The 9,824-nt window shown below is 39.4% G+C and overlaps 1 protein-coding gene across 1 annotated transcript in view; it reads right to left on the bottom strand.

The window, feature by feature from the left end:
* Positions 1-5,605: 5,605 nt before the first annotated feature.
* The window catches only part of si:ch211-274f20.2 (calnexin), a 31,178-nt gene continuing 26,959 nt past the window's right edge, over positions 5,606-9,824 (bottom strand). The window contains exons 14-15 of the mRNA XM_059977222.1: positions 8,640-8,722; positions 5,606-5,982 (exon numbers count right to left, since the gene is read on the bottom strand). Of these exons, the coding sequence (XP_059833205.1) occupies positions 5,902-5,982; positions 8,640-8,722 (164 nt within the window). The 3' untranslated portion in view covers positions 5,606-5,901. The remainder of the gene's footprint in view (positions 5,983-8,639; positions 8,723-9,824) is intronic.

Genomic DNA, 9,824 nt, shown 5'->3' with positions numbered 1-9,824 from the left:
TTTTGCTTTTTTTTCTCCATAGTTCTTTCCATTTGCTACCCTATTCAAAGAATAGCATTCTACATAGACCAAACCTGCTGCTATGTATTTGCTTACTGGATTTATCTTTTCAAGCTTTTTGATATAATTATTGCTTTTCTGACACAGCTTTATAGTTACCTCCTTTCAGGTCTGAAAAACCCAGGTTCCATGCAGTCTGTCCCTGTAACTCAGTCCTTTGAGGATTATATCTTGTTGCAGTATGTATCTTGTACGGGTGACAATGATAAAACCAAATCCAATTCCAACTTCTCTACAGCATTTCACTTACCAAAGTGACCACAACTGAACAGTATACGGTAATCATGGAGTATAGCTTCGCTGGATTGTATTACACCAGTGTGGCAGTCAGCAAAATTAATTAAATTTATTTTGATGTGTTCTATATGTTCTTTTATCAAGAACTGTTTTGCTGAGATCGTCTACTAAGACCTTAAAATCTTATATGTTTGTTGCTATACATTTGGAACTTACCATGACATAAGCATATTTGCATTAAGAAATTGTAGACACAGTTAACACCGTCTCACTGACATCAAGAACCATTCAAAAATATATATAGATAGATGAATTAGGGAACTCACTGTTATAAGACCATTGAATAGTTCCCTAGTATGATAACATGGCTCTTATCTCACAATCTACCTCATTATGACCTTGCATCATACTGTCAGCTTGCACTACACTTTTTCAGTCGTTGTTACACTTTATTCTGCATTCTGTTATTGTTTTTTTCTTGTACTACTTCAGTGCATTGAGTAATGAATTGATCTGTATGGACAGTACAAGACAGACTTTTCACTGTACCCCGGAACATGTGACAATAATATTCCTCTTGCAATTCCAATCTCAAAACCATGTTGTCCTACTTGCATTTTGAAATTGTAGACAAAAATAGCAAAATTTTAGCAACATTGTTAACCAGTCAAGAAAATGATAGATAGGTAGATAAGTTGGAAATTATTGGAGTTTTAAGTAAGACAGATTGCTGAACAAATATTACTACAGGTTTGTTAAATGACTGTGTCGTTTAAAAAAAACCCACTAAAACTAAACCAGACAAGAGCATACAGGTTTAAGAGAAATTCCTAATTAAGGAGGGATATACTTGTCTTGGAGGCAGTTAAAAGAAGGTTCACTAGGTTAATTGATGGAATAATGGGGCTATTTTATGAGGATTGATTCAGACGATATTTAGCTTGGAACAATATTTATAATAATTCAGAAGAATGAAAGATTATCCATTGATGTACCAATGATTCTTATTGGGCTCAACAAGAGTAGGGCTGGAGGTCATTGCCCAACCATTCCCTGTTGAGAAGGTGGTTGTGTGCCACTTCAGCTTGAATCACTGCTGTCCTTCTAGGGTGAATGTGCCAGTACATTCATTCTAGATGCTGAGGTTCTTGAAAGTTGTTGTATCTGCACTCAGCTAGTGAAGTGGAAAGTATTCCATCATATCACTGACTTGTGCCATAGAGATGAAGGAGAAGCCTTGGGTCATCAGGAAGTAAATCATTCACTGGAGGACATTCAGCTTCTAAATTGCTCTCGTGGCTAAAGTACTTATGTGGCTGATCCAAATGAATTTTCTACCATAGTGATCCTCAGAATATTAATGGTGGGGGAACTCGATGGTGGCCATTGAATATCAGTGGTCAGTGATTAAACCTTCCCTTGTTGGAGATTGTCATTGCCCAGTGGCAATATGGTCTATCTTATCTCTGTCATGATGTATGTTGGCAAGGGCTGTTTCATTTGATAAGGAGCTGTGAGTGGTATGGAAAATTATGTAGGTTATGGGAGTCTAAAACTAGAAGGCAATTTAAATGAGAGGGGGATTGAGTAAAAGGGGTTTTGGGGGGGTCAATTATTTCACACATAAAGTGATAGCTATATGGAATGGGCTGCAAGAGGAAATAGTAAAGGCATTAACAAGATATTTGGACAGATATGTAGATAGAAAAGATTTGGAGGAATATGGGGCATATGCAGGTAAATGGGATAAGCTTAGCTAAGCATCTTGGTCAGCATGGCCCAGTTGGGCCTAAAGGCCTTTTCCATGCTGTAAAACTCTATGATTAAGGAATGTATCAATTTCTGATCTTTAGGGTAGAAGGAAAGTCATGAAACAATTGAAGATGACTGGGCCTGGCTCACCGCTCTGACGAATTCCTGCAGTGACGTTCTAAACCTCTAAACACCACAGCCGATTTTCCTTTCTCCAAGACATGATGAATGTTTTCCCTTTGATGCTCATTGACTTCACTATCACTGAAGCTCCATGATGTTACACTTCTGTCATCAGCGACATTTACCCCTCACCTCAGTTCTGAAATTCAACTCGATGGACAGGAGATGTTCTCATGAGGAACATGGGGGAAATTAACTTAAGAGCAAAGCTTTAGAACTAAGATGTGGAGGTGGGGAAAGCTTTGGAATGCTCTACCTGAGGGAGCCATGGAGGCTGAATTATGTAGCAAGATTTAAGATTTGTACAGGAATAAAAAACGATGAAGAACAAGGAAAGAGGAGCTGAGGTCAAAATGAAATCAATCATGTTCCTATTGAACTGCAGAGCAAGATCCAGGGCCATATGGTGTACTTTTTTATGAATATGCCCATTTTTGAAGGGTTTAAAAATACCTTGGCACTGACGACTACAATGTGCCTATTGTGCTTTTTTCCACATGTGGTGTAACAACGTCATAGAAATTACCCAGTCACATTAATGGCCTGGAAGTGCTTCATGTTGTATTTTCACTTGCCCCCTTCAATTGAGGTAAAAAATTTGCATATTATGGGCCAGGTATTATTGTCGTCAATGTTGGTGAATAAGCATTTAATTTGCAAACCATTCCCCCACCTGACATTGCAAAAGCCATTTTAAAAAACCTTTGCATACACCTGCAAAATGTGAAAGGATAGTGTATGTCACAGGATTTAACATGTGTCTAAACCATTACTTTTCCACAGCTGAGTTGGAAGAATGTCATCTCTTGGTGATGATTCTTTAATCTGGAGCATGCTAATAAATTTGCTGAATGGTCAGTCATTAACAGGGTCTGTAACATTGCCAACTTCTGGCTGTGATATTCCATACGATTGGCTGACTCTTTTCAAAGCTATCACCAGAAGTGTCATCTTAAAGCAGTTTTCTTAGTTCTCCCACTCTGAAGAGTGATACAGGGCTATACTGCACCAAGCAGACTGGAGATGCTTAGAGCTCCACACCCTGAATACAGTGGCTCTGTGCAAAGCTGACTCTGTACTGCTTTTATTCCTAGGCAGCTGGTGTATCATCAATTTATTTGTCTTTAATCTTAAATGTAATGTTACAAAAGCCAGAAAATTAGTATTTCTTACATCTCTCTGGTTGTTTCTGTCTAGAGGCCTGTGACTAGTGACACAGGGATTGGTGCTGTGACCATTGGTAGAGCACTAACATCTGCATCGTAACAAAGGGACCTGAGAATACAAATCCATAACTTGAAACTGGCAGCAAAGTAGATAGGATTTCAAAGAGAGCTTTTGGCACATTGGCCTTCTGATGCACCATCAATAACTCTCGGAGACTGGAGGCGAACGATAGGCTTTTATTAGCTGCAAGATACCACGATTAGCAGCAAGAGACCACCACATAGCATCCTGGAGACGGAGGGAGGAGCAGTGCTTCCAATCGCCTTTATACAGGGGTCTGTGGGAGGAGCCACAGGAGCAGTCAGTAGAGGGGCGTGTCCAGACAGGTATATGTAGTTCACCACACCTTCATAACTCAGGGCACTGAACACAGCAATTGGGGCAATAGGAATCGGGCACCATGGTAGTGTAGTGGTTAGCATGATCGGGGTGTCAAAGTTTGGAGTTCATTTCCAACGCCACCTGTACTTCCTCACCATGGAATGTGAGGGTTTTCTCTGGGTGCTTTGGTTTCCTCCACAATCCAAAGACATATCGGTTAGTAGGTTAACTGGTCATTGTAAATTGTCCTGTGATTAGGGGCTTGCTGGGCAGCATGACTGGAAGGGCCTACTCTTTGTTGTACCTCAACAAATAAAAGGAGTTGGTGAGCCAAATTTGGAGTATTTTGAACAGTTCTGGTCACCTACCTATGGGAATGATATCAAGAAGTTTGAAAGAGTACAGAGAAAACTTACAAGGATGTTGCCAGAACTCAAGGACCTGAGTTATAGGGAAAAGTTGAATAGGTTAGGACTTCAGTTACTGGGGCACTGGAGAATGAGGAGGGGTCTTTTAGAGCTATACAAAATGATTGTGTGGGGGGGTGTATAGTTCAGATGAATGCATGCAGGCTTTTCCCCTTCAGGTTAGGTGAGACGAGAACTCAGAGGATGGTGGGAGCGTGGAATAAGCTGCCAGTGGAAGACATGGATTCAGGTTCAATTGTAACATCTAGGAGAAGTTATAATAGGTACATGGATGAGAGGGATATGGAGTGCTCTGATCCAGGTGCCAGTAAATAGGACCAGGCTGGCGTAAACTAGATGGGCCAAAAGGTCAGTTTCTGTGTTATAGAGTTCTATCTTCCAGACAACAGAGGAACATTGACAGGAAAAGACCATTTAGCCTTGTTTACCATTCATTAAGATCATTGATTTGTCTTAATGCCAGAACCATCATCCTGTGCTAACCCCTTATCATTTCATATATTAATATTAAACATCTACTTTGTTTCCCTTGTCAAAGTACTAAATAAATTAATATGACTTTTATCTGCATTAGTAAATGGTTAATTGATAAGTATATACTGCATATCATGGAGATATCTTGAATTTCTAAGTGAGCGATGAGCTTTGTCATTATGACATCCTTTGGTGTACTCTATAATGTAGGATGATGACCTATTGAAGTACTGATATCCAATGCTTCTGTCTGCATTGTTGGAAATTCTCTTTACACTGCACTAAAGCACTTCTAACACTTAGATTTTTCTTAAAGGTTGACAAATTACCCAGTTGTCTCACAGACTGAATACCTAGAGGAAAAAATAGAGAATTATGAAAAATTATTATTAAAAAGTTATGAAAAACTATTTAGAAATATTATCCTGGAGTAGGATATGGAAGGTTAGTGACCTAGAACTAAGTGTTCACCAGCAAATTCCATAGTTACAGCTTTTCAACGACTTGCACCAGAAAAGGTGAGCTTGAAAGCTAGAAACCCAAAGATTAAGTAACCTTCTTTGATAAAGGATGTCTACTCTGGGCCATATTTAACTCCAATGTCAAAGTCTGTTTAATTGTTAATGGCTCAGGGCAGCTACAGGCCCACATTTTAACAACACATAATAAACGTTTTGAAAAACTGAAGGCCACCGAAACATCACAAAGGTGTTGCTGCAAACGGCCATAACAAGTTGGAGAGGATGTATTGGCAGCTTCATTTTGAGGTAAAGTACACAAAGCTAGAAACAAGGATTGAGGGAATTTTGTAATTCTACTTTTAGTGAACAGCACATTACCTATGCCATAACTGGATCTGAGAATTGTGCTAAATGATTTGTGTTCCATCAACTTTGAAAAAAATATATTCTCTTCCATTTCAGTGTAGAGAAGAAAAAATATTTAATTTTATCACAACTTGAAATAATGTGTAAGGTTTTACCCTATCTAGTATTTCCAGGAAAACTATAAATTCAAATAAGAAGACTACTTTTATCATATTATGACAAATAAAACCAGGTAACCCCTGTTTTTCATTAAAAAAAACAAGAAAAAAGACCACATTAATAAAAATCAAGATCTTCAGAAATATCCAAAGATTTTCAGTGAAGCTCTGGTCAGGTTGTCAATTGGAAATGTGTAAAAGTCTTTCTTTTAGCTGTGATGAATCCTCTGCACGTTACTCCGGCCTGGTCGTGCGGTGTCGCAGGGCCTCCTTAACCGGAATCTGCCCTAGGCCTGAGTCACCACTCCCTTGTGCCTGCAAACAGAATAAATTCCATAAACATCTGGCTTCATTTCCTTTATGCCTATAATTTAACGAAATTCTTCTATTGACAAACTTCCTCCAGGTGGAAGAACGACAACTTTCTAAACTCATGAGGTGTCCGTACGCTTTGAGAGTATTGACCATGTTCAAAATCATCAACTGTGTAGTTGACATTTTTTGTGCTTTGATTGGAGATTACTGCCCTTGTTTGCAATTTTTGTTAAAAGGCTAGTATCTATGGTTCGCCTCGGTATTCAAAGTATGTCTTGGTATAAGGGATAATTAAAATTGCTTCTTGATTATGACTTTGTATATAATTAGATAAGAATATCATGACTCCTGTGCACTATATCTTTCTTTTACAAAACTGACATTTAATTTGTTTGTTGTTAACATTATTTCCTTGGCATCAGACATAGTGCTCCACTGTTGAAAGGTTTGTATTTTTCAGTTTGTTGAACTAAGGCCTTTTCAGATAAAAATAGGACTTTTCATTGCACAGTTCAAGCAAGAACAGAATAGTCCTTGTCAATAATTATTCCTCTACTGAGAAAGAATGGGATCAATGTGGGATTAGTGTAAATGGGTGACTGGTGGTTGCTTAATGGCCTATTTCTGTGTAGCATCTAGCTGTGGCCTTATGACTATGTCATTTAAGCTAATCAGTTAGGTATTATCATGTCTATTTCTGAGATTTTTTTGTGCATTCCCAGCATTTCAAATACACCTGCTTTTCCAGAAGAATTTAATAGGTTTTAAAGTGCTTTGATGTGTTGTTAGGGGTGATAGATACATGAAACTCTTTTTCCTTTCAATTACTAAAATCTAGATTAGTGTAGAACATAGCCTTAGAAGAGTGGATATCTGACATTGCTACTAAGACCAAGACAGCAAATTGGCCAGGGATGATTGAGGATTCAATTGCTGTGCTTAGATACGAGTCAGCAAATTAGAATGATGTGCAAATGATGGAAATGACGATATAGTGAAAATCCCAACACTGTGCTGCTGGAACAATAAAAAGCTGTCTACTTCCAGTGTATCACTGTTGCTATGGTTTATGGAGAAAGGAGGATCACTACATTTTCTGACAAAGAAAGTGCTCACTTACATATGTTTAAAAAAAGTTTCAGGCCTGTATGCAGGTCAGTGCCCGCAAAAGCACATTAAAACTGTGGCTGTGGAGGGCCTTTGACTCTTTTATCCCTGGTCTTAACATGTTGGGAACTCAGACAGATTTGGGTTTAGGGGGTCAAGGAGGTGAGGAATAAGAGGGGTGGTCTGGACTGAGTTGGAGCAGATAGCTTAGGTAAGGGTTTGGATTATTGATTGTTTGGAGGATGGGGTTAAGGGCTTGTTTTCCCAGGTGGGAAGGTCATAAGGAATCATTAGCTGAGTCTGATCTCTTGAAGGGGGTGTTGAATCAAGCTGCATGATAAATTGATGGATAAGGGGAATATGTCAGGCTGGGATGATAAGCATGTGACAGTCTGTTTCTATCAGGTAATGATGCTGAAAAACTAATTAATGCCTTTATATCAAATAGATGAGATTACTGCAATGCGTTTTTACTGGCCTTCCAAAGCAATCGGTTTACCAAACTTCAACTCATTTAGAATGCCACTGCTAGACTCTTAATTAAAACCAGGATGAGGGGGCATACCACTCTCGTCCCAGCTACTCTGTATTGGCTTTCTGTATCTTTTAGGATTGATCTTAAAGTTTCCTTAATTGTCTTTAAAGCTCTTAATGGTCTGGAATGGGAATACATCACAGAATCACTTTTGTTTTATAATCCTGCTTCAGCTCACAGGTCTTCTTCCTCTGTTCTCTTAAATTTCAACAATCTCCCTCAAAAGATCATTGGTATATCAGCTTTTTTGAACTATGTTCCTAAACTGTGGAGTTCAATACCTGAAACTATAAGGGATGCAGACTCACTTTTAAACGCCAGCTCAAAACCCATTTAACCTCGCTTTTGACTAAATCTTTTTGACTTTTTTCATGTTTATTTTTATTTTTTATTTTCATGTTTACACTTCATTCCATTGTAAAGCACTTTGAACTACATTGTATGAAAGTGCTCTAGAAGTAACTTATTATTATTACAACTATGCTATCTTGAAAACGTGTGTGAGGGGACAAAAGGAATCTCCACAAAAGAGCTAAGGAGCCCTGGCTGAGTCAGGTCCCCAGCAATGGTCTCACTAGTCACATAAAAGCAGGCTCTAAGCACTGTGAATCTGTGTCTACAAGAATGATATTTAAAAGAGCCCATGCAGATAATCTTTAGAAAATCCCAGAAACAGCATCAAAGGGAATGTTATATCATCACTGGACAGTAATGCTCGAGTTTTCCAGCATCACACACACGGAGGGCCCAGAACCAAGTACACTGAGATCTGAGAGCATTTGATTTTTAAATGAATCTGGATCATGTAGTGCACAGAACCTGATACTACCTGCTATAACTTTCAGACAATAATTCACAAGTTGCACCGTTGGGAGTATTGGTTTGTCATGTGATTTATAAAACAAAACGATGCTGGAAAATGTTACAGGTAAGAGCTCTGCTAAATATTTCATTTTGAAAAATTAGGTCAAAGTAAAAACATTTCAATGTTAAAGAAATGTTCTGGAATTCCAACCTGTGCAGATATTTCCCATTCTGCTTTCATTTGTCTCTGGGCACTTTCTTTGTCCATCCCTTGTTGATCATGGAAAGGGTTACCTGAGAATGCAGATCATGATTAATAATCATTAACAAGTCCAGTCCAAGGTGGAGTGGAGACATGACAGTTTAGCACTGAAGAATCTGATTGTTGAACTGGTCTGTAAACTGTATATCAGCAGTCAACTGCCATCAGGAAGAAGGTACGGGAGCTTCAGGACCCACACCATCAGGTTCAGGAACGGTTATTACCCTCGCAACCATCAGGCTCTTGAACCAGAGGGGATCATTTCACTCGCCCCATCACTAACTGTTCCCCAACCTATGGACTCACTTTCAAGGACTCTTCATCTCATGTTCTCAACGTTCATTGTTTATTTTTTGTTGCATTTGCACATTGGTTGTTGATCCATCCTGTTGGGTGGGGTCTTTCAGTGACTCTATTTCTTGGATTTACTGTGTGTGCCCACAAGAAAACAAATCTTTGTACTTGGATAATAGATTTACCTTTTAGCAATTATTTTTCAGAAATAGCTGTAAGATAGACCTATTGGGGATCTGATGCATTCTCAGCCGAGGGAACCAAAGAAGGACAGTAATGTGCTCGTCTTCAGCAGTTGTCAACGTTGGAGTAGAGAGCAACACGGGTCTTGAAGCAGATTAACCAAAGAGATTCTGCAGATGCTGGAAACTTTGAGCAACATACAGAGAGTGCTGGAGGAATTCAGCAGGTCAGGCTGCATCAGCTGAAGGGAATAACAGCCAATAGTTGGGGCTGAAACCTGGTGATTTCCTCCAGCATTTTGTATGTTACTCTGGAAGCAGATTCCTCAGTGGCTAGAATACCTTGGTGGAAATGACAATAATATTTTTAGCTTTTAGTGTTGGTGCTTAGCTTAGTGGATAAGGCATTGGAATCTGAAGTAACCTGAAGGTCACTAGTTCGAGCCTCAGCTGAGGCAGCATGTTGTGTCCTTGAGCAAGGCACTTAACCACACATCGCTCTGCGACAACACCGGTGCCAAGCTGTATGGGTCCTAGTGCCCTTCCTTTGGACAACATCAGTAGCGTGGAGAGGGGAAGGCCTGCAGCTTGGGAAACTGCCGGTCTCCCATACCACCCTGCCCAGGTCTGCACCCTGGAAACCTTCCAAGGCGCAAAT

This window comes from Hypanus sabinus, chromosome 8, assembly GCF_030144855.1.
Source record: "Hypanus sabinus isolate sHypSab1 chromosome 8, sHypSab1.hap1, whole genome shotgun sequence".
Classification (NCBI taxonomy): domain Eukaryota; kingdom Metazoa; phylum Chordata; class Chondrichthyes; order Myliobatiformes; family Dasyatidae; genus Hypanus; species Hypanus sabinus.
This window is presented reverse-complemented; position numbering and strand designations above follow the sequence as displayed.